Genomic DNA, 25,697 nt, shown 5'->3' with positions numbered 1-25,697 from the left:
AAAAGACACTGGCGACATGTGTGAGGGGTTGAAACGGGGAGTTTAGATAAAGGGAGATAATTTGCATTGCATGTCCACCGCGTGGTCCACATGCGAGAAGCAAAATCCCGATGCCTGGCATTGCGCGCTCTCTCTCTCATGATGGGTGAGGAGTGGGGGCAGGCCTGTCGTACATCTCAGAGTCCTCTCTTAAGGCAAGTTTAAGACGATGACCGATGCACATTATTATCAAATTTCATCTTCTGCCAATACAGGAGGAGATTCACAACTATCATATCTCTTGACTCACTTTTCCAAGTGCGAGTTGTGGATTTCAAATTCCGGATGGCAAGTAGTCCTTGGCTTCATTCAAAATTCACGCTTGTAAGACGTTTTATTCAATGTGCACCCAAACTTGGGTTCTTATCAGATGGATAATCTCGAGGCCTTAATTAAATTCCTCGGCCAACCCATGCCAAGGCTACTCTTGAGATCTAAGAACAAAACAAATACTCCTCATTTACATCTAGAACTAATTTCGCACGGAGAACCCGTAACTCCACTATGTAAGGCATTATACAGTACAATGCCTTCCATGTGTTTAGCCCAGGTAATAAAAGTTTGAAAGATATGCAACACTACCCTTTCTAACTCCGAAGCATGCAGGCACAGCCATGATGGTATTAAACCCATTACCGCACGGCATGCTTCAATAATTATTCATGCCTAACGTATGCATGTCATATGTTGTTCTGGGTCAATGAATGTAAATCCATCCCGTTACATGCCTAGAATGAAGTCTATTATTTGGCCTAACATGCAATGTCATCACCTTGTCTGTCCGCAACAAATCACATCCAACGTGGCCTCCAAACTAGCTGGTTTTGGGCCTACATTCTCACCAGTCGCATGTTAAGTAATTACATTGCCAAACAACAGAAACAGAGGTCAGTAAGTATGTAGGATCCACCAAACCTAACACAGCCTGAGCCCACTGAACAGCTAAATTAACTTGATATGCATTATTCTATTGGTGATTTACCATCTGCAGCTTTACAATAACAAGTAGATCGATACCTTGTATAGTCAAGGATGGATTCCCCTACGATCTTCAAAATAGGTTACAAGCAGTCAGAAGAGGATCTTCCACCAACCATGTTACAGGTCCACTAATGAATTCCATGACAAAATTGCATGACTAATCAATGCTATGATATGCGGGTATCGCGCCTAAGGCTTCTAATGTATGGAGATTTGACATGTTACAGGCCAATTGACTGTCCAATGTATATACAAAGTGGAGGGTCTATCTGCAAATAACCCACACTTTCAAACATTTGAGGGAAGAATCCGAAGCGGCATTACGGTCAAACATGCTTTGTGGTTTCGGTATCCACCTCAACTAAGAGTTCCTTCAAACGCTCAGGAACTGGACTTGTTAGGAACTCTTGGCTAGCAGGATTTTCTCCATAGCACACATAATGAGCACAAACTGCACCCTGTGGCACAGCCATCATGATGCGTACCTGTAAGCATAGAACAATGTCATGAAGAATTCCCCAAAAAAAAAAAAAAAAAAAACCACTGTCATCATTAGAAATGCTTGAGATACCACTTCGGCCATCCTAGGCAGCTAATGAAGTGAAGTGAACCTTGCGACGAGTATATGAACGAATAATCATTATTTGCTACTCATACAAAAGTCACAAACCAACCTATCAATGGTATTAACTTGGTGCACTATCCGCGATCCGAGTCTGATTTGAGTTACTCACCAATCACTCACCAAAAAGTCACTACAGTTCACCCAATCCTTTCCCAAAAAGACTTCTCCATCTATGATATATTCACACAAGTTGGGGACGGCACACATAACGAATACGAACCTTCGTGGGATTCGGTTGAGGATGTATCGGGGTCACTTCGTCTTCTCTGACAAGTGTGGACCCATCATGGCGCACCACATTCTATCTTTCGGAACACTCAAAGGGGATTCCAATTCCCTAGACGATGTAGCGGGGCTGCCTCAAAAACTGGGAAGCTGATCATGGTACGAGCTCGCTCGCTCGCTCGCTCAACCCCGAGTGGCATATGCTAGTGCAGTGCATATGCTAGTGAGGGAGTTCAACAGGATTCGAACTTGCTAGAGCAAGCGTTTCTACTAATCACTAGTGCATGCATTTTTCTGTCCAAGAAGTCTGTTTTTCTCACTACAAAAAAAGAGGGTAGCCTAATTCTGCCCCTATATGAGAGCATAAAAAGAAATATGTGAATTGTTCTCAAAGATCTTGTGACCCAACAGGCTTCAGTAGAAGCATGATAAAATAACAATTCATTCAAAACCAACTTGGAGGATTCATCGTCAAATCTTGCAGCGAACATGATGAGAACAAAATCAATATAACTCACCAGAAAGTAGCCCATGAAGAAAGACACCACTGAAACAGATGAGGTGAGTGCCTTATGAATCCCAAAAGTCCATCCACCACTCACTAGGACACATAGCATGCCTCCTGATATTCCACTAAGTACACAGAAAGAACTGGTCAAATCTGTGTCAATGACAACGTCCAGCCGCTTGCTGCTGAATAAGCTGAAGGTATCTTTGGATGCTTTTACAAAAGGCTTGCTATGAACGGCCACCTGCCATGTGAGTGAGGTCATTTACCATGCTATTATGAGCGCAATCAGACCCATGATGGGCGGTGTCCTTATAATTACTCAAGCATTTTGGGATGCCGGTCAAAATACCTGGACGTAAGCCCAATTGTTGGCATACTTCGCAAAACCGCTGGTGACTTTGTAGAAGCAATCAGCACACGAAAACATAAACTCGTTGTCTCCATGGATCCTGTTGAGACCTCGTGCCTGTGGACAGCAACCCGGAATTGGTTATAAAAAGTACGGCTGCTCTGTTTGGGTGTGTAGCCAAGTGTGGGAAGGTTTGAACCTTGCTGGCTACTACATGTGTGTCTCACAAGACGAAAGGCTTATGTAGTATGGCCTGCTTAAGGGCAGACAGTTTGCCACACGCTTAGAAACAAACTCACGACACAACAAAGAAATGTCTAGCATTTACTGTTGAAACCATGCCTTCAGCCTTCAACGGATATATATGCATTTATTTATTTATTGATTTGTATGTGTGTATTATTGTATGAAATCATACATACATACATGATACATATATACATAGATAGATAAGAATCTATATTCTATACATGTACATAGATGAGAAAGAAACATTGCACTCCATACTACTTACCAGAACACGAAGGACATGGACGATAGGAACGATCAAGGATCCCAGACAGATGCTGCCAAACCAGGTGGTGAAGGCCGCATGCAGAGAGCGGTCCCACGGGACGCGTGACTCGGCGTCGCTGCCCATATAAATAGCGGCCACGCCCCTCGCGGTGGCGGTACACACGACGTTCCGCAGCGTCTCCAACGTCCAAGCCATGCTGGCCAGTAAAGCCACCACGACCAGCGGCGCCAGCTGGAAGCTAAGCGCGCTCACCACCCCGAAGCTCCAAAACACCAGCCACACGGACGCTACTAGCAGCACCCAGAAGGAGACAATATAGGTTCCTGAAACCTTCTTCGCCGTGTTGAGGGAGCAAAACAGGAGGTCACCGGCGTACTTAATTCTGTCCGCGTAGTTCAACGGTCAAGAATAACATTAAAATTTGAAATTAACATCACTTAGTTGCGCAGAGTAAATTTCAACGAACCTGTTAGAAACCCAACAAGCGTAGAGGCTCTGACAAACAGAGAAGATGAGACAGAGGATGCCCACGCCCAAATTGGCAGGCAAACTGGTGGAGATGAGCATGAGAGCAGCTCCGAAAGTGAGTAGTGAACTTCCCCACAGTATAGAGCGGGCCATGAGCGTTGGGTAGAGGCGGAAGAGCGTTTGACATAAGGAGGCGAACACACTGCCCGTAACCATAGCCACGCCCAGCTGTGGGAACCAACGCTCCAGATTGTGCAGCTTCCTCTGGTTCATGTCTTTCAAATACACAATGTTGAGGAAGACGATACCCACTGTCACCAGCAGCATGTGCGCCACGAAAAGCAGGGCGAAGGGCACATCTCGGAAGGCGAAGCGGACGCGCGACTCTTGCACCATTCCCGTTGTGCCGCCATTGGCCGTCTACAACATTATTGATACATTACACGCCTAGATTTTCATTTGAAGATGACGCTCTTAAATGCAAGGAACACCTCCGTCAATTACCTTCATGGTGGCCTCCGGAGCCACCTGATTCGTTTTCTGGCTCTTGGATATGTTGTGTTCCCGAGTGATGGTGGTGCTTGATTCAGCGACCTGATCGTGCGCTGCATCTGCTTCGCTGGTAATTTCGCCCACCACTATGCTAGGAGAATCTTCAGCTACTGACTCAGCCACTGCTGTGGCTGTAACTGGCTTTTCCCTTTCCCTACCAGGAGAAGCTGGTACCGTCGGTCGTTCTTCTGCTTCCTCTTCATGGCGCCTGTAATCGCCCCCGGAGATCTCATCGTCCCTGTAGTAGCTGCCGCCGGAGCCCTCTGCGGTTCCCCTTGCAATTTCCGCTGGATTATCCCAGAAGCTCCCAATCTCGCTAGATTCCTGCTTCACCACACAACAAATGTTAGAACTTGAAGAACGGATTTGAATCCTGACAAGAAGCTGTAAAACATTTAACCATTAAAGGGGGCGGAGCCAAATGTTGGGTAATGCACAGGGTTGGTAGCTTTACGATATTTCCCATGGCTACGCCGGTGGATGCTATAAAACGGCCATGTCAAAACAGGAGGTGAAATTGCGTTCACAGCAATACAGGGAGAGGAGGATATATATTGTAGCAGCCTAGGGAAAATACAGGTTCAACGAAGAAGACGCTTGGACGAAGAGGACGACGAGCGCGGGCGGGCCCCCGTGATCGGTAAAAGAAGACGGCGATAGCGTATGGCCATTGGCGAGGTGGCAAACCCTTTCAAATCCGTGGGCCTCGCGCTTGTTCGGACTCTGCACGGCCAGCCCGACAGTGTCCGGCCTTGTGAACGTCACTGCAACCCACTGGCCGTTTCGTCCGCGCCCTTGAGCACGTCAGCCGAGCCTCTGTGGAGCCAGCGTCGCTCACGCTCCTTGGTGATTCGCGCCAGCGAGGCCCGTTTTGCAGGGGGGTGATGTGATCATGTGACTTGTTCCAACAGCGGAAAGTGGGGCAAGTGCCAGCGAAGCCCGTTTTACAGTTACGACATCCAAGTCCACTGGGAGGGACCCACGGCATCAAGTTGCAGAGTCCAAATGGGTCAATGAAGGACGGATCGAGAGGTAGCCACCCACCAACTCAGAGCGTTTCTTTATTCTCTCTCTCATTTTACTGCCCGAATCACGATTCGCAAGTGTGTGTATAAAATTAAATAATAATAATAGTAGTGATTAGACTTAAAGTGGCTTTAAACGCACATGCCTTGTAAATGACGTAGCCAAGCAAAGTTCCAACGGTAAAGTGGGTTTAACGTAACTACTTTACGACTCTTAAAATTTGAAAATGCCTTCATTTTGTGAAGGTTTTCTTTTTTTCTGGCGAGGAAAGATAATTATTAATCGAGAAAAGTTAATTACAGCAATATGATTTCGTAAAATTATTATGATTGAAGTTGAAGGTTTCGTGCTACCTCCTTTCAAAAATTATGATTGAACTTTTGAAGGTTTTTGAAATTCATTTTGGTTATAAAAAAACCTTCAAAATTCCCTCAGTATATAAAAATTCATGGTTTTGCGTGGAAACTTTAATTTTTTGCGAATCGGTCCTAGCCGCCGCTACGAGTTACGGTGAGCACGTGGCAGTTGATTATGATAGCCGCCCACATCAATGCATTGGCATGAATCATTCTTTTGCGTCAGCCGCCTCAATTGGCGTTACTTTTCGCTGTGACACTGACGGTAACAAGATTTGAATTTTAGAAGTTTACGTTTGCAGAGCTTGAAATTTCAATTACGCTTGAATAAAATTGTTTGCAAATTTATTTATTTTTGGGAGAAACAGGAATATATTAAGAGAGGAGGAATTTACAACGTCCTATGAGGATAGTCCATGGGGAGACCATAAAACAGCTAAGCCAATAGGTGGCTTTAGCTACAATCCAAAAGCTCTCAAAGTTGAATTTACATATCTGAACAGGAAAGGGATTGATAGGAATAACATAGAACCAATGGACTGGGGATGAACCACCTATATTCAAAGTAAAGGACATGTATGAAAAGGTGTGCTCACCGTGTGTCCCCCACTGGTTTATTCAGTGAACTAAGCCAGATGATAACCATAATGAAGCCTGCTGAAGCATTCCTTTTCCAGGCCTTGACACATGCTTGCCCTAGTGTTCACAAAGCAATTTGGACGTAGGAGAGAGCTCTGAAGTTGGGCTATGGGAATGGTCTATGCCCTCGATGTAAAGCAAATGTGGAGATTGTTTCTCATCTCTTTTACACATGCCCTGACACTGAACAGTTCCTGAAAGTGCTTAATGATGCCTCGCTCACAGCTGGAAAGAAGTTCTGTTAGGGGAATGTCGACAGTTAGACCCCCTAATCTGGCAGTCTGTCACATGTCTCCTGTTGTGGCATGTCTGGAAACAAAGGAATGAAGCCCTCTTTGGCATTAAAACTAATCACAACTTCTTTCTATTTCTTGACAGCATTCTCAAGCTGACAAAACAAGTCCAACCTAGAGGTGAAAGTTCGGAAGCTGGTCGTTGGGGCAGGATCAACCGTGGAGAAAGTGGAGGAAAGTGCTAGATTGTTTGCAAATTTAGCTAATTCACCTTCTTGGTGGAGATCCCCTATTCCCCACTTTTTTTATAGGTCTGGACTCTAAACTCTCGAGGCCATTTGATATCAAATGAGTAGCCGAGGGGCCCGTCTTCTCTCCCCTTCTCTCTCTCTCTCTTGCTCTTTTTTTATTTTTCCATTTAGAACAAAACAAAAAAAAAACTTTTTTTTAATTAATTCTATTCTCGCTCTCTTCCCCCCACTAGTGGCATGACCCGTCTCCGACAGGCAAGAGATATTTTAACATGCATAAAAACACATACTGGTCCTTCGAACGAAAGAGGAGAGATAGGCCTTATATTTGAAGCCCATTTTGCGCCTCATGGTCCTCAACTTGGCTAATTACATATGAAGGTTACAAATAGTGTCATATTAGGTGCCTTCTCACTCTCGTTATGAGTACATGATATATTTGAAGCCCATTTTGCGCCTCATGGTCCTCAACTTGGCTAATTACATATGAAGGTTACAAATAGTGTCATATTAGGTGCCTTCTCACTCTCGTTATGAGTACATGATAGGATAACACAGACACTAGAGTCTAGCCCAAAAACCAATACAAAGTCAATAAATCCTCTACCATCCAAACACAAAAATGTCAAAAAGAGTGACCCAAAAAAGTAGATCAAAGCCCCATGTAAAACCATCATCATTGACCTGCACATAAATTGGCTTGTAAGTTAACAAGAACCACACAATTTACTTCTCTTTACACCGCTAATAACGAAGTTGATGTGGTTAACCATTAAAATAATCTTCGAGCAACTGGATTCTCTCCTTAGAAGTCTACTAGTGTCGCGACCTGTCTCCGACGGGCAAGAAGCATTTTACATTTTCAAGGAAGCATTTTCCATGTAGTTACAGGCAAAAGAAATATGTGTAAAATCACCCTTCCTTTCCTTTTAGAAGCTAGGCACATCAAGTTACACACAAACACGCATAATGATGTATGTATGTATGTACGTATGTGTAATCCATTGAAACCATACATACATAATGATGTATGTATGTACGTATGTGTACGTGTATGTGTAATCCATTGAAACCATACATGCTACAATTGGAAGATGTGTGTGTGTGTGTGTGTGTGTGTGTCTATGAACGCATGCATGCATGTCACATACACACATGTAAATATTGTCTATGTAGGTGCACACACCCATAATATCCATAGATATTGTTCACACTCATACATATATGTATAAATCGTCCTCAACTTGCCAACCTTCTATATAAACACATCATGATTTCTATATAAACACATCATGATTGCCATATATATCCATATAGAAGCTTCTAAAGCACCAAACTTGGCATATAAATATACATCTGGCATTACAAACCCATAAAATGATCACAATCTTAACACACATGAACACGGCTTTAAAACAATCTTTGTACAACTGGATTATCTCTCCTTGGTAGTATATACCTCGCGTCTCCATCTGGCAAAATTTATGCCAAAAAAAAAAGCATTAGCATTGAAGTGTAATTCTCATTGGAAAAAAGCAGGGTAAGGGTAAAAGCTTACAGAACTCATTTGGTGGATCAATATTTGAGGCAAACAATGTTTGAAAATGTTTGTAAACAGCAAATCGAAAAATTCTGTATTGTCCAGTGCCTATGCACCGAAAATCTAACTTATCAAGCTTTTCATAATCCACAAACATTACACGTACATAAAGTTGATCTACAACCTTCCGCAATCTTAGATTATAAATTCCTATGAGCCCAAAGCTCTTGTCTCGTAACTGTCTCGAAACAATAATCTAGGTTCTAAACAGTAAAGATATTCCCTGTTGCAAAAAGACTTTCAATAAATATATAAATTAATCAAACAAAACACAAAAGTTACATAAAAAGGAAGTTTCTATTTTTACCATAAAACACCATTGCTCTCTAATAGTTCGATAATTAGAGATGATGTTGCTTGTCCTTCCCAAAATGGAGGGTCTATAATTTAGACATGAATATTAAATAGATCTTGGAGAACAATAATACCTATATATAGCAAACATCTAAAAAATTTACCTTGAATATCTTGTCCATCACCATAAACAAATGAAAATGATCTCCTTGCCGCATCCATCCTAAGCAATATACCCCTGATATCAAATATAACTCTCTCTCTCTCTCTCTCTCTCTCTCTCTCTCTTTCTCTCTCTCTCTCTCTCTATATATATATATATATATATATATATATGTATGTATGTATGTATGTATGTATGTATGTATGTATGTATCTATATGTGTATATATATATATATATATATATATACATACATACACACACACACACACACACACACACACACACACACACATATATAGCTCTGTGTGTGTGTGTGTGTGCTCAGTAGCTTGAGCCAAGCAACGAGTAATATAATAGCACTGTATATAAAAGCAATCCAAAAGTAAACAAAGACTGCACTTACACATCTTTGGAAACATTCTCCATTCAAATGCTTACTTCATTGTACAAAAATAAATGTAGTCTCTAACATTTGGAAGCTGCCATTTACATTTACATTCTTCGGCATGCCATTTACAAAACCTCTTTGTAGACAACATTGGTTGTGAAGACTTCATTTGCATTTGAATCTCTTGTGCTACTTTCATATTCCACAATATTCTTTACACGCACACTTTTACTGCATCGCATGATCTAACACGTGACATAGCAACGTATAGTTGTCCATGTGTAAATATTTGTGTGGCCAAATAAAGTCCCAATACACTCAATGTTTGTCCTTGTTGGGACTTATTTATTGACATACCAAAAGCTAACCTGACAGGAAATTGCCTCCTTCTCATGTCAAAAGGAAATGAAGCATAGTAGACATAAATGTTATCCTAGGAGTCTCTCCAATGTTTGTACCTATAATGATTTCTGCTTCTATCACCTTTGAGTTAAATTGCTTGCATATCAATCTAGTCCCATTACAAAGTCCCGTCGAGGGTCCAAATTGCGGAGTAGAATGATAGGGGCATTAATCTTTAGAAGTAAGCAATGAGGAGAGTAACCACCACCTAAGTTCAAACTGTTCAAATACTCAATTGGATACAGTATTGCATCATTCTCGTAAGAAACAACGGAATCTTCACTGAGGTATTCTCTTTCAAGACCAGGCAACAAACTCAAGGCTAGTTCATTGATCTCATTAACCTCTAAGTTTCATGGTGCAAGAATAGCACGGTCTAAGTTTCATGGTGCAAGAATAGCACGGTCTTTGAAGAAGCATGCATAATCCTCAACTCTCTGAAGATCTTTGTATACCCATCCTACCAAACTCAAAACAGAGTTGCCATGGATCAACATTTGTAATGGAATTACCACTCTGCCATCATTGTTTTCATGACCTATAGTGCCATCCCCAATTTGTAATGTCCATTTGATAAATTCATGTTCTATACCATTATAAGCACTCTGTCTAGCCCGCATGTTTTGGGTGAGCTTTAATACACTCATATATCTCCAAATATGTGACCGGTATAACGTTGCATCAACAATGTCCTCGTGCAATCCCTTTGGCACAATCGATAAAATTTTCCTGATGTCACCACCAAAGAGCATAACTTTTCCACCAAGCATTGTATCACTTTGCATAATGTCTTGTCCAGTGCTTCATATGTGTACCTATGCATCGTTGGAGCCTTGTCCCAAATGATTAACCTTGCAAGCTTCAACACCTCCACTAATGGGCTATTAGCTTTGATTCCACATGTGCTAGAAGCATTGAGTACTAATAAGATTTTGAATCATGAGTGAGCAGTATGACCATTTGAGAGTAACAATGCAGCTATTCTAGACGATGCACGTGCCAAAGGCAGATAGCAAGGCATTGTAAAGATAAGTTTTGCTTGATCCACCCTATCCATCAAGGAAAAAAACACCACCCTGGTTCAAAGAAACAACTCTAAGGATAGTATCAAATGCTCTTGATTGACAACTATTAAGACTCCTTTCCATGGAAACAGACAAACCAGCCTACAAAACAAAATCAAACATCATCTCTTCCATCAACAAACCATTGTTGACTGTGGCAACACTTGAAATAGGCAACCCTTCAAAATTAGCTAACCGCTTTCCATACTGGTGTAAGAGATCTTGCATGTGTAACAAAGCCTGATTTTTTGCTATTGAGTGACAAACACCAACATCAACACAACCTCTCTGCTGCAATGAATGGAAAAAATCTTCTGAAAGTTCGGCAAAGAATTTGTCCCAAAGCTACCCAGGGTATATAGGCTCACAAAAAACCATTATAATGACAAACAATTGACGTAGCTGGAATCATGTATTCTAAATTGTAGCTTCATGGAGACACATGTACCACTCCTCATCACTCTCTAGCATTCCTCTGCCTTCACATGTAGCCTTAAAACATGGATACAAATGACCATTCATTGTTCGCAAATCCTCAAAAGATTTGCACCCTTTGCACACTGTGGGTAGCATCCGTAATAAGTAATATTGCTCACTTGCACTCGAACTAACATTATATATACGTCCAATCATATTTTCCCTTTTCCTTTTAGTCCATGAGCGAAGAGCCGAATTCCACACCCACTTGCAAGGGAAATCAACATACAATAAGCTATTTGCATCCGCATACAATTGATTGGCTTTGAACCATTCAATGAGAGATGTTCTTTGGTTTTTATCACAACTAATCACTTCACACTTCACGCAAGTCATCTTGGTCATTGAAAAGCACATTATTGTGCATTGGGAGATGAATATGTAACCTTTGTATATCGTGCTTTTCATCATGAAAATCATATTGATATATACGTCAACATGCCTCTGAAGAAATGTACCGTGCATCCAAATATTGACTAACCTCATCAATAACCCCATTTATGTCTTGCAACTCTATAGTAGCTCTATCATATTCTTTGTATACATACTTATACAAATATTTTACAGCTGTAATGGTAGAGCATATTTCTATGTTAATATGGGCTTTGTACCTCAGAGAGAGAAAAGGGTTATATCGAACAACCCATCGACTATCTACTCTATGATCCTTTACCTGGATGAATCTACCATCATCTCGTCGCATGTAAGTTGGATACCCATTGTCATCAATGCTAGTAGTCTCGTAAAAATGTCGAGGATATCGATGTTTGTAACTCCCATTAACCATGCAAGGAGAGTGCATATTCAGTTCACCACATGGTCCATGGACATTGCAATGACTAATTATGTTGTGCAAATCTTGTAACATAACCTTGACAGGAAGTTCAGCACATACCAACATATCATAGTGAGGGATCTCGATCGATTTACATCCACTTTCCAATATCAATAATATATGTACATGTGGCATGTCTCTTCTTTGAAATTCAATAACAGATTCAAATCCTAATACCGTTCCAAATATTGATTTTTTCACCAATAAGTGCATCATGTCCTTATGCTTCTCATAAAATACCCATGCAGTTAAGTTGAGTCGATCTTGGGTAACCTGACCCGACAATAAAGCATTGGTTATTTCATCCCACTTGGGATTGCAAGTAAAGGTGATAAACAGGTCAGGTTTACCCATCTTTCTAACAACAACCATTGAATCCTGGTACAATTGATGCATATATCTAGGCGCCCCAGTATATGTAGATGACAGTACCACCCCGCGTCTAACAATGCTCGCAGAGACTCTATTAACCCCGTCGCTTAAATTAACCATATTTGCAAGACCTTGGTATACTTCAGCACACAATACTTTTTGATTATTGCGTATCCATACTAATCTAGATTCTTCCATGCTACTATATGCATCAACAATGTACTGTTACAAAAGACGACCACCCTGTAGAAGGTATGCATTTGTATCTTCCCTAATTTGCAATCTATAAGCATAATATTGTTGTTGAGTTATAGTCTTTGCATCCTCATTTGAGCCTTCCCTATTCCTACCATTGACTGGAATTCCAACATGCCAACCATCCTCTCCTTTTGAGGAAATAGAAGAACATACACTAGAGGCATATATGAGCGATGCAAATTAGATATTTTTTTAGCACCTGTGCGCGAGATTATTTGAATATCTCTATGCCCCATATGAATATCATCTCCTTGACCCGGCATGATAGTTGCTACCTCACTTCCTGTAGGGACCAAGTATTGCCGTGAGGTTGATCGAGCTTCAGTGATGACCATTCTCAAATTTGCATGTGGACTTGACAGCAACATTTCTCTCATTGAACGAAGTGCACAAGCGTATGGATTATGTACATACATCATTTCTTGCAACCTTTCAACAATGTTATGATTTAAAGAGGGCATCCCATGAAGTCTATTCTCTAATTCATGCTCTATATCATACACATAAAGCTGAGCAAATCAAGGAGCCGCATTTCGGGTTTCATCAGGCATGACAAAACCAACACGATAATAGGTGGTACCATGGATTCGAAAATTGAATACTCCTCCTCCCCTAGTGAATTGACTATCCAAGTGAGCACCCAGTGAAATGAATGCCAAGGCACTATTATAAGAGCGTATATTCTTTCTATATTCCTTACTTGCATTATCATTACCACACAACAACTCCACTAATGCAAGAGGTGGATTTTTCAATGGTAGTAAAGAGACCTTCCCACTTCCACAATAGTGTTTGCCCACATATTCTCCAAGCTTTCTTGACGCCTCACACTTCCAAATTATAGCACCACAAAAATGGCACTTGCAAGAAAGGCCTCCTAATGAGTGAAGAGTACAATCTCCAGAATATACCACCCCATAGTTGCTGGGTGCTTGACATTCTGAGGCAAAGAAAACACTCACCTTATAGAGTGACATTCAGATTTAATATCTTTCACATCACCAACGACAAAAGTTATAGAATGGAAATAATTATTCATAGGTAGCTCATTTAAATAAAAGGAGAAAGGGTCTCACGCCAAATATCTATGTGTTTGAGCATTGTGATGTTCATTGATAGGTTCTTGAAGAATCGTAGCATTGAGAGTTGTTCTGTTTCTTGAATCCAAGTGGATTCTGCCATGGGGTTCACTATGCTCCTCATTTCCAACCCTTCCAAATGTTTCAATTCCAGTTATGTTACAGTAATCCATAAAATTAGCAACACTTTGTTTCCGAATGCAAGTCCTTGCCCGTGATTGTTTACGGTGAGTCATGCGTGTTACATCCAAAATTCAAAGCCGACAAACTTGGTCCAAACTCAAGTATGTATAGCTCCTAGCCATCTTCAATCTCCTTCCAAACACAAAATAACGAATACTATTTTTCTTGACTTCAAACAAACATAATACTTAAGATAGACAAAGAGAGAGACAATGACATAGAGAGAGAGAGAGAGAGAGAGAGAGAGAGAGAGAGCAGAGTTGAAACATATTGAGAGATGGAAAATAAGAGCACGAAGATAAAATAGAAGAGAGAAGTATTAAATTTGACAAAATAGAAATTTCATATATATCGCCAAAATAAAGAGCCAAATCTCTAAGTTGGAACACAATCTAGCCCTTTAAAAAAAACAACATCCCTCTAACAAAATCTCTAAGCAACTATCCTGGCTTCTAAAACACGACAAATCTTTTTCATAATTGCATTGAGTCGATTAACATATATCTTTAGACTCAATACCTCAACGCCTAATGTACGCACTTGATCTTTTAGAGAATCTACGTGTTCTTTACATTGCCCATTACATCCATGTAGACATTCCCCAATTTGAACATGCATGTTCTCCATGAAAGAAAGCATGTCTAGTCGGTTTGCCTCCATGCGACTACTACTGTCATGGACGCGATGGAGATGATGAGTCAACTCATCTCTTAACATATCTCCCCTTTGGCTACCACTTCCACGAATCTCATCCCAAAGGGCATCCAAGTACTCCTTGCAAGCAATCGAATTTTTCTCAGTACGATCGCATGTATCCGCAATAGTTTGTAGACGTTTAGAGCTTGTTTGTCTAGATGGAGACCTTGACCGAGCAAGGTGTTTTGTAGCTCGAACATTCATAAGCTTAGGTGGCATAGACAAAGCTACTTCTTCATTGGAAGAATCATCCACAGCCACTACATCTTTGGAGCGGTTGTTATTATTTTGAAGCTCCATTTGCTGAAATCCAAAATATATATCTTAAAGCTCTACAATTATCTCTACGTATCTGTGCCAACATATACCTAACCCTAGTAACCTATATGTATACCCCACAACAAAAAAGAAGAACATAGTGATACGTATAATTGTCTATGAGAGGTTTTTTTGCTTTTTAAAGAATATGTACCAATTAAGAATACATTCTCCAAGACTACTACAATTTGTATATTTTATATATTATGAACAATCTCAAAGGCAGAAGTCCAAAAAATGAAAGGTTTTTAACATATCAATATTACACATATTTGCAATCATATTATCAACAACAAAGTAAGATAGAAATATATATAAAAATTATCATGATGTACACAATCCTCTCTCTCTCTCTCTCTCTCTCTCTCTCTCTCTCTCTCTCTCTCTCTCTCTCTCTCTCTCCTTTTTAACACAAAAATTGAGAGAGATAGTGACAGCATCAAAAGAACTAACCTCAAGTTGAAGAGAGAATTATATTCAAAAGCACCAACTTTGATTCAATCGGCCTTGTGCTTGCTTCTACACATTCACATACAAAGACACATAAAATAATAAACATATGATCTCTCTATTTTTTCACCCTCTCCTAGCTCCTAGCCATATTTCACACCAAATAAAGCACAATAATCCCAATGTCTCTTTGATTAAAAGGAGCTTGAGATTGTCATCTAGCCTATAAGGATCTAAGACTATATAAATATATTGAGGATTAATATCATCCCACCCATCAAAGCCAAGAACTTCCTATTTTGGGCTACAATGATATCCAAAAAGCCCAATTGTGGCATCTCCTCAAAGAAGATCGTATCCAACAATTTGTTATTGTCATAGGTCAACTTCAAGATATTTAATGGCATGTCTCTGCATGAAACATAATCAAGCTATATATTAATAACAATCATGATCTTTTTTATACTTAGAGATAGTAAGAAAGAATAAAAAATACTTATACAATCTACCACCAATGGTTACTAAACAATTACAGAACCATATTTATTTTCGAAGGAGCTTATGCTTTGGGACACATTTGATAACCTCATCGAATATTTGTCGTCCTCGATCTCTATCACCATAGACATTATAATCTATTTCATAAAACGATCAATCAAGCCCAACCTTTCTTGAATAATCATGAGCGTAATATTTTCATCTAATTTATCTGAATCTAATCGTATAGTAATTTGGAAAACATCGTTCCAATTAACAGCATAAACTGGCCATGGCCCATACCAACTTGGAACATAGAAATAACGACGCTCAAACTCGCCAACCAAATTCACCCTTTCCTCAAAGGAAAGAGTGCTTCTCATGTGCTAAAAAAAATGCAAGTCACCTCTTCCATGTGTCAATCATACATACAATTATATATAAGTACGTCGATGTTTGTCAAATATACTAATGCGAATACATTGTGTGTGTACATGGATGTTTGGACCTGTACATTTGGGTGCTTAACCTTCGTGTGTGTACACGTGTGTTTAATTAAAGACACATAAGTACACACACACACACACACACACACACACACAAAATAACACACACATAAGATAACTATAACTCCCTCTCTCTCTCTCTCTCTCTCTCTCTCTCTCTCTCTCTCTCTCTCTCTCTCACACACACACACACACACACACACACACACACACACACATGCGCTAACAGAAACCACACAATTTACTTCTCTTTACACCGCTAAACGAAGTTGATGCGGTAAACCATTAAAATAATCTTCGAGTAACTAGATTATATCTCCTTAGAAGTCTATACTCCTCGCCTCCATCTGTCCAAATATATATATATAAGATAATAACATTAGCTATTAAAGATATATTTTTTTTAGAAAATAATCGCTACGAAGATAAAACCTTACAAAACTCATTTGGTGGATCAATCTTGAGAAGAATGGTGTTTGAACATGCTTGTAGACAAAAAATTGAAAAATTATGTATTGTCCACTGCCTATGCACCAAAAATCTAACTTATTAGGCTTTTCATAGTCTACAAACATTACATGTACATAAAGTTGATCTACAATCATTTGCAATCTTAGATTGTAAATTCCAAGGAGCCTAAAGCTCTCACTCTGTAAGTGTCCAGGCCATACAAACCTAGCAATAATCAAGGTTCAAAAAAAAATTATTTTTTAAAATTCTGTTAATAAAAATTTATATTTATAATTAAACGTAATAACTACATAAAAAGCAAGTTTTTATACCGTAATATACATGTGTACTCTAATAGTTCGATCATTAGAGATGTTGCTTGTCCTTCTTCCTAAGATCCCCCAAGGTCCACAATTAAGCTATAACGCGATTAAATTAATTATGATAAAAACTGATGACTATATTATAGCAAACATTGAGACAAATATCTTCGATATCTTGTCCATCGCTATAAATAATTGAAAATGATCTCCATGCCAATCGTGATATCAAATACGACACTACACTTCTCTATCATTTACGCAAGATTTTGAGCACTCTCTCTCTCTCTCTCTCTAGACATTAACTATTTTAAACTGAAAAGAAAAATTAATAATGCCACTCTAAATAAAAGCAAGTTAAATGCAAAACATTTATTTATCCAAATGTTATAAAAACAAAAATGCACTCACTGTGCCCCTATAACTATCTCAGCAGGAGCTGGGGTACTCCATACTTGTGGATCTGCATGGTGGCTTTATCTCAATGTCAACCATTTAATCCACACAATGTAAGTACATTTATATATCAATTCAACATTACTGACAATGGTAGCTCTCTCTCTCTCTCTCTCTCTCTCTCTCTCTCTCTCTCTCTCTATCTATCTCTCTAGACGTTAACTATTTTGAATTGAAAAGAAAATTTAATAATGCCACTATAAATAAAAGAAAGTCAAATGCAAAACATTTGCTTATCCAAATGTTATAAAAACAAATATGAACTCATCGTGCCCCTATAACCATCTCAGTAGTAGGAGCTGGGGCACTCCATACTCGTGGATCTGCATGATGGCTTTACCTCAATATCAACCATTTAATCCACACAATGTAAATACATTTATATATATCAATTCAACAATGGTAGCATCAATGTGGGAGATAAATTGAAAGAAGTTTGCCTTCCAACTCCTATTTAACTTTGTCTTCGCATCACAATAAAATAATTGTCATTCTAAAAGAAACATCAATCACCTTGAAAGCATGCACACTTACTTAAAAACCACATAGATTGCACATGTCATATCTTTACAAACATTCTCCTTTCAAATGCTTACTTAATTAATACAAAGATATTTATGAATGTAGTCTCTTGCATTTGTAGGCCGTTGTATCAATAGTTCATTCTCTACCTTTTAGGCATTGATTATATTTACATTCTTCTAGATGCCATTTATAATACGTCTTTGTAGACAACATTGGTTGTGTAGACTTTGTCTGTACTTTCAATGCTACTTTCATGGTCCACAATATCTTTTACACACACTTTCATTATATCTGATAATCTGACACATGACATAGCAACATACAATTGTCCATGTGTGAATACTTGTGTGGCCAAATAAAGTCCCAACACACTCAATGTTTGTCCTTGGGACTTATTTATTGATATACCAAAAGCTAGCCTTACAAGAAATTATCTCCTTCTCATGTCAAAAGGTAATTGAAGCATAAATGGTATGAATGTTATCCTAGGAATAAAGACCCTATCTCTAATGTTTATACCTGTAATAATTTCTACTTCTATCACCTTTGAGTGAAATTGCTATAATATCACTCTGGTACCATTACAAAGTCTCCATCGAGGGTCCAAATTATGGAGCAGCCTGATAGGAGCATTCATCTTTAGATGCAAACGGTGAAGAGGGTAACCACCACCTAAGTTCAAACTATTCAAGTACTCAATTATATATAATATTATGTCATGTACAAAAAAGAAACAACCGAATCTGCACTGAGGTATTCTCTTTCAAGACTAGGTAATGCACTCAAGGCTAGTTCATTAATCTCATCAACCTCGTGATTTGGTGGTGCAAGAATAGCGCGGTCTTTCAAGAAGAATCCTCCACTCTTTGAAGATCTTTGTACACCCATTCAAGGAGTTCCCATGGATCAACATTCACAACTCTACCTTGATTTCTTGGATGGTCTATATAGCCATCTCCAATTTGTAAAGTCCATTTGACAAATTCTTGTTATGTACCATTATAACCACTCTGAATGACCTGCATGTTTTAGGTGAGCTTTAAAACATTCACATATCTCCAAATATATGACTAGCACAATGTTATATCAACAATATCCTCATGTTATCCCTTTTCCCTACAAAGAGTAAGATTTGCCTAAAGTCACCAACCATTAAAGAGCATATTTTTTCCACCAAACACTCTAGCACTTTGCCTGATGTCTTTTAATGTCCTATCCAATGTTTCATATGCATAGCGATGCATTATTGGAGCCTCATTCCAAACGATTAACCTTGCAAGCTTCAACACCTCGGCTAATGGGCTATTAACTTTAACACTACATATGCTAGAAACATTGAGAACCAATGGGATTTTAAAACATGAGTGTGCAGTATGTCCATTTGAAAGTAATAGTGCAGCTATTCTAGAAGATGCACATGCTAAAGCAACTTGATTCTTTCCATGTAAGCAGGATAGCAAGGCATTATAAAGATATGTTTTACCTGATCCACCTGATCCATCAAGGAAAAAAACACCACCACTTGTTTAAATAAGCATCCTTAAGGATAGCATTAAATGCTCTTGATTGATAACTGTTAAGACTTCTTTCCATTGAAAGAGCCAAATCAGTGTATTGAACAGAATCAAACATCATATCTTCCATCAACAAACCATTGTTGATTGTAGCAACATTGATCTATCAGGAAGAGCCAACCCTTCAAAATCATGTAGATGTTTTTCATATTGTTGTAAGAGGTCTTATATGTGTAATAGAGCTTGATTCTTAGCTATAGAATAACAAACACCATATCAACACACCTTCTCTACAAGCCAACGAAAAAAAATCATCTAAAAGTTTGGTAGAGAATTTTTTCCAAAGCTATTGGGGAGATATAGGCTCACAAAATACCAAAATAATGACAAAATGTTAACGTAGTTAAAATCATGTTTTCTAAAATAGAGACATATTCCTTATCACTCTCCAACATTCCTCTAATTTCACATGTAGCCTTAAAACAAGGATACAAATTTCCATTATCACTATTTGTATATCCTCAAAAGATTTACGGACTTTACACACTATGAGTAACATGCGTAGGTAGTATTGCTCACCTGCACAGCAGTTGGCTAACATTATACATACGTCCAATAATATTTCTCCTTTTTCTTTTAGTCCATGATCAAGAAGCTGAATTCCACACCCACTTGTTGCAAGGAAAATCAACATATAGTAAGCTATTTGCATCTACATGCGATTGATTAGCTCCTCTGAATGATTCACTGTGAGAGTAGTTCTTTGGTTTCTATCAACGACTACTTACATCACGCAAATCATCATGGTGGTCATTGAATATAACATGATTTAGCATCGGGAGATGAAATGCAGCCTTTGTATATCTGGCTTTTCATCATGCAAATCATATTGGTATAAGCGTCAGCTTGCCTCTAACGACGTAGACACGTACCATGCATCCAGATATTGACTAAGCTAATCAATAACCCCATGTGTATCTTAGCTCTATCATGTCCTTTGTATACATACTTATACAAATATTTCACAGCTATAATGGTAGAGTATAATTCTATTTGAATATGGGCTTTGTATCTCATACAGAGAAAAGAGTTACATGGAACAACCCATCGACTATCCAACCTATGATCTTTTACTTGTATGAAACTACCATCGTCTCGCCACATATAAGTTGGATACCCATTGTCATCAATGATAGTAGTCTTAGAAAACTTTCAAGGATAACGATGTTTGCAAATCCCATTAACCATGTAATGAGAGTGCATATTTAGTTCCCCACATGGTCCATGAACATTATAATAATGACTGATTATGTTGTGCAACTCAGGAAACATCACTTTATCTAGAAGTTTAGCACATACCAACTTATCATTAATGAGCAATCTCAATCAATTTACATCCACTTTCCAATATCAATAATATATATGTGCTTGTGGCAAGCCTCTTTTTTGAAATTCAATAACAGAAACAAATGTCACTACCCTTCCAAATAATGCTTTTTCACCAATAAGTGCATCATATCCTTATGCTTATCATAGAAGACTCGTGCAGTCAAAGCAAGTCGATCTTGGGCAGCATGACCCAATAGTACAGCATTTCTTATTTCATCCCAATTAGGATTTCAAGTAAAGAGAATAAAGAGGTCAGGTTTACCCATCTTCCTAAAAACTACCATTAAATCCTGATACAATTGATGCATATGTAGAGGCCCCCCAGTATATGTAGATGGTAGAACTATTCTATGTCCAACAATGCCACAGGAGACTCTATTGACCCCATCGCTTATATTAACCGTATCGAGCCCCCTCCCCCCCCCCCCCCCCCGATATATGTAGATGGTAGAATTATCCTACATCCAGCAATGCCACCAAAGACTCTATTAACCCCATTGTTTATATTAACCATATTTGCAAGCCATTGGTATACTTCAGCATGCAATGCTTTCTGTTTATTACGTATCCATACTAATCTTGATTCTTCCATGATGCTATATGCATCAACAATGTATTGTTGCAAAACTCGACCACCACATAGAAGGCACACATTTGTATCTTCCCTTGTTGCAAAAGTCCACCACCGCATAGAAGACATGCATTTGTATCTTCCCTTATTTGTAATCTATACACATAATATTGCCACTAAGTTACAGTCTTTGTGTCTATTTCTACCATGGAGATGAATTCTAACATACCAACCATCCTCTCCTAGGAAACAGAATAACATACAATAGAGGCATATATGAACGATGTAAGTTAGATATTATTTTTATAGTACTTGTGTGAGACATTATTTGAATATCTCTATGACCTACATGGAAATCATCCCCCTTAAGCGAGCATGATACAAGCTACCTCACTACCTGTATAAGAACTAAGTATTGCCTTGAGGTTGATCGAGCTTCAGTGATGATCATTCTCAAATCTACATATGGACTAGACTGTGACATTTTTCTCATTGTACGAAATGCACATGCATATGGATTATGTTTTTACATCATTGTTTTTAACCTTTCAAGCATGTTATGATTTCAAGAAGGCATCCCATGAAGTCTATTCTCCAATTCATGCTCTGTATCATACACATATAATTGGGCAATTTGAGGAGCTGCATCTTGTGTTCCATCGGGTATTACAGAGCTAACACGATGATATGTAGCACCATGTATTCAAAAATTAAATACACCTCCCTCCTAGTGAACTGATTATCCAAATAAGCACCCAGTGAAACGAATGCTAAGGCATTGTTATGAGAGTATATTCTTCATATATTCCTTACTTGCATTATCATCACCACAAGTAACTTATTAACCAATGTAGGAGGATTTTCCAAAGACAGTAAAGAGATGTTCCCACTTGTAAAACAGTATTTGCCCACATATTGTCAAAGCTTTCTTGACGCCTCACATTTCCAAATTATTACAGTAAAAAATGGCACTTATAAGTAGCAAGGGCTCCTAATAAAGAGTAAAGAATACAATCTCCAGAACATAACACCAAGGTTACTAGGTACTTAATATTGTGAGGAAATGAAAACACATGCCTTGCCGAATGACATTCGAATTTAATACCTTTCACATCGTTAACAACATAGGAAATAGGTTTAAAATTAACACCATATTAGAGAATTTGGGAATCTACCAATTCCCGTTTTTGAAAATTAAAAAAGGGGGACATGGATAACATGCTTATAAGTTTCTCAAAAGCTTATGATGTGACTTATCATTGGAAAGCGCTTCCAAATGGGATCTAAAGAGCCATAAAGCGCTCATTTCGGATTAATGGTGTTCAAGTTATGGAACATACAAAGTTTTGACCACGTGTCCCAATCTTGTGGGAAATTCCCATATTCCCCAATATAGTGTTAATTATTAATATGACCAATCTCATCTATAGGTAGCTCATTTAAATTAAAAGAAACAGGGCCTCTTGCCATATCTCTATGTACCTAAACATTTTGATGTTCATTGATAGGTTTCTTGAAGGACCACGGTAGCAGTAGGAGTTGCTCTATTATACATGAATCGAAGTGGATTCCTGCATAGGATTCTCTATGCTCCTTCTCATCTTCAGCTCTTCAGCTCTTCCAAATGTTTCAATTTCATTCTTCAACCCTTCCAAAAATTTCATTTACATTAAAGTAATCCTATAAATTAGCATAAATTTGTTTTCAAATGCAAGCCCTTATTCATGAACAGATATGGCGAGATACACGAGTCATATCCAAAATTTGAAGCCGACAAACTTGGTTCAAACTTAGGTATATATAGCTCCTAACCATCTTCAACCTCCTTTGAAAAACAAAAAAGTAAATACTAATTTGCTTACTTTGCTTTTACAAACATTCTTAACTTCAAACTGATAACAAAATATTATCTTATCACATTTATTCTACTTGAAGTGCTATTATCTTTGCGTATGATCTTGGAGGCCTATATCACGACATGTGACCCTACTCTCAAGGATAGACTTTGCACAGTAAACATGATGTAATTATTAGATAAATTTAAAATAGAAAAGTGTGTCCCGGTAAATAAGAAGTTAGTAGATCTAACAAATACAATCCATTTACATCTCTAATTTCTATGTATGACACTAAGAAGTGATGACCTCTCTCCATCTATGACCTTTCTTTGCTAACAAAGGCATTACTCCAAAGAGAGAGAGAGAGAGAGAGAGAGAGAGAGAGAGAGAGAGAGAGAGAGAGAGAGAGAGAGAGAGAGAGAGAGAGAGAGAACTGTAAAACATGTTGAGAGAGAAAAAGAGAGAGCAAGAGAATATAGATAGAAAGAGAGATATAAAGACAATGAGAAAATAGAGAATTCATAAATATCACCACAAAAAAGCCAAAGCTGGAAAGTTGTAATAAGATTTTTTCCTTGAATAAATACATCAATTTTAAAGCTACTAACAAAACGTCATTAATCTCACAAAATCTCTAGACAACTACCTTGATTTTCAACATACGGCTCATCTTTTTCATGATAACATTGAGTCGATTAATAGATATTTTTAGACTCAATACCTCCAAGTCTAGAGTATGTACTTGCTCTTGAATCGGCTTGTTCTTTACATTCCCTAGTATATCCGCCCTAGACGTTCCCTAATTTCAACATACAAATATTCCACTATGGAAATCATGTCTAGTTGGTTGGCCTCCATGCGACCACTACTATCAAGAACGCGATGAAGATGATGTGTCAACTCATCGCTTAACATATCTCTCCTTTGGCTATCACTTCCATGGATCGTATCCTAAAGGGCATTTAAGTACTCCTTGCAAGCAACTTGATTTTTCTTAGTACACTCACATATGTCTGTAATAGTTTGTATACGTTTAGAGCTTGGCTGTCTTGATGGAGACCTTTACTGAGCAAGGTATTTCGTAACTCGAACATTGATCAGCTCAAGAGGGATAGACAAAGCTACATCAGAATTGGAAGCTCCATACGTAGTAGCAACCAAAACTAAGTCATTGTTATCATTCTGGATCTCCATTGTTGAAATCCAAAATAAACCTCTTAAGGCTCTTCAAAAATCTCTTTAAATCTTGGTCAACATATAACATAACCCTAATAACCCAACTATATACATATAGATACCTCGTAAATGCAAAGAGGAAACAATATATACTCTTAGCATGCCATATAATCGTCTCTTTAAAAGTATAGTATTAGAGCAACCATAAAGAAAGTTCTTTACTTTTTAAGGACATTTTTCTATTTTTTAAAGACTAATATAGTCTAAGTAAAAGTAATCAAATAATTTAACGTATGTATATCATCTTAAGTCCATATATTCTCTCTCTAGAACTCTCTCTATAGTCAAATGCAATGGTCTCATAAATGAAAAGTTTCTAGCTTAGCCAGCCTTGCATATCACTATAATAAACTCTATTTATGTGCACACACTAAAGTATTAAAAACACGCAAAAATCACTATTACATTCACATTTGCCATACCAATTATATCAACTATAAAACATTCAATAAGAGAGAAAGAGGGATAGAAAGTATTTCTCTCTCTCTCCCTCTCTCTCTCTCTCTCTCTCTCTCTCTCTCTCTCTCTCTCTCTCTCTCTCAGCCAACCAAACATATCGCTAATAAATAAATCTCTTTATCTACGCACACACAAAGTACAATTTATTTCTGTGAAAAAGTACAAGAGAATGTGTGAGATGATTCTATTCTCTCTCTCTCTCTCTCTCTCTCTCACACACACACACACACACACACACACACACACATAAATACGCAAATACGTTAGTTCTCTTTCTCGTTAGCTAACGTATTTGCTTATTTATATGTGTGTGTGTGTGTGTGTGTGTGTGAGAGAGAGAGAGAGAGAGAGAGAGAGAGAGAGAGAGAGAGAGAGAGAGAGAGAGAGAGAAGAACTAATTATCAAATGTGTGTGTGTGTGTGTGTGAGAGAGAGAGAGAGAGAGAGAGAGAGAGAGAGAGAGAGAGAGAGAGAGAGAGAGAGAGGGACCAAGATAGAGAGAGTGATCATGTGTGCCATAGAGAGAATGAGAATGATAACTCCTCATTGAAATTTTCATGGTGCGTTGGATGAGTGACAAATAATTATGAAGATATATATATAT

At 38.5% G+C, this 25,697-nt stretch overlaps 1 protein-coding gene across 4 annotated transcripts; it reads right to left on the bottom strand.

Annotated features, from left to right (window-relative positions):
* Positions 1-980: 980 nt before the first annotated feature.
* Positions 981-4,873, bottom strand: LOC147619371 (protein PNS1-like). Of its 4 annotated transcripts, none has more exons than XM_086773007.1 (8): positions 4,722-4,872; positions 4,220-4,591; positions 3,714-4,135; positions 3,245-3,629; positions 2,731-2,847; positions 2,389-2,622; positions 1,377-1,505; positions 981-1,289 (listed from the first exon to the last, which is right to left on the bottom strand). In XM_086773007.1, exons 1-8 carry the CDS (start codon positions 4,731-4,733, stop codon positions 1,242-1,244), a joined length of 1,719 nt encoding a protein of 572 aa, XP_086629133.1. In that variant the 5' UTR covers positions 4,734-4,872; the 3' UTR covers positions 981-1,241. The 4 variants fall into 4 exon arrangements, with proteins under 4 accessions (XP_086629133.1, XP_086629132.1, XP_086629130.1 ...); XM_086773006.1 differs by having other exon boundaries at positions 4,668-4,868; XM_086773004.1 differs by lacking the exons at positions 981-1,289; positions 1,377-1,505 and having other exon boundaries at positions 1,566-2,622; positions 4,668-4,873.
* Between the last annotated feature and the right edge of the window lie 20,824 nt (positions 4,874-25,697).

This window comes from Cibotium barometz, chromosome 33 (genome assembly GCF_041138505.1).
Source record: "Cibotium barometz isolate CiBa-2024 chromosome 33, ASM4113850v1, whole genome shotgun sequence".
NCBI classification, from domain to species: domain Eukaryota; kingdom Viridiplantae; phylum Streptophyta; class Polypodiopsida; order Cyatheales; family Cibotiaceae; genus Cibotium; species Cibotium barometz.
The sequence above is the reverse complement of the archived record's forward strand: the minus strand, read 5'-3'. Positions and strand labels throughout refer to the sequence as shown.

Bases quoted from the DNA above. Each gene is read 5' to 3' on its own strand.
- LOC147619371 (XM_086773004.1), bottom strand. From the start codon at position 4,733: ATGGGAAATATCGTAAAGCTACCAACCCTGTGCATTACCCAACATTTG. The intron at 4,592-4,667 runs GTTAAATGTTTT...GTGGTGAAGCAG, and splicing joins TGGCTCCGCCCCCTTTAATG to GAATCTAGCGAGATTGGGAG. The intron at 2,623-2,730 runs GTATTTTGACCG...CTCACATGGCAG, and splicing joins ACAATTGGGCTTACGTCCAG to GTGGCCGTTCATAGCAAGCC.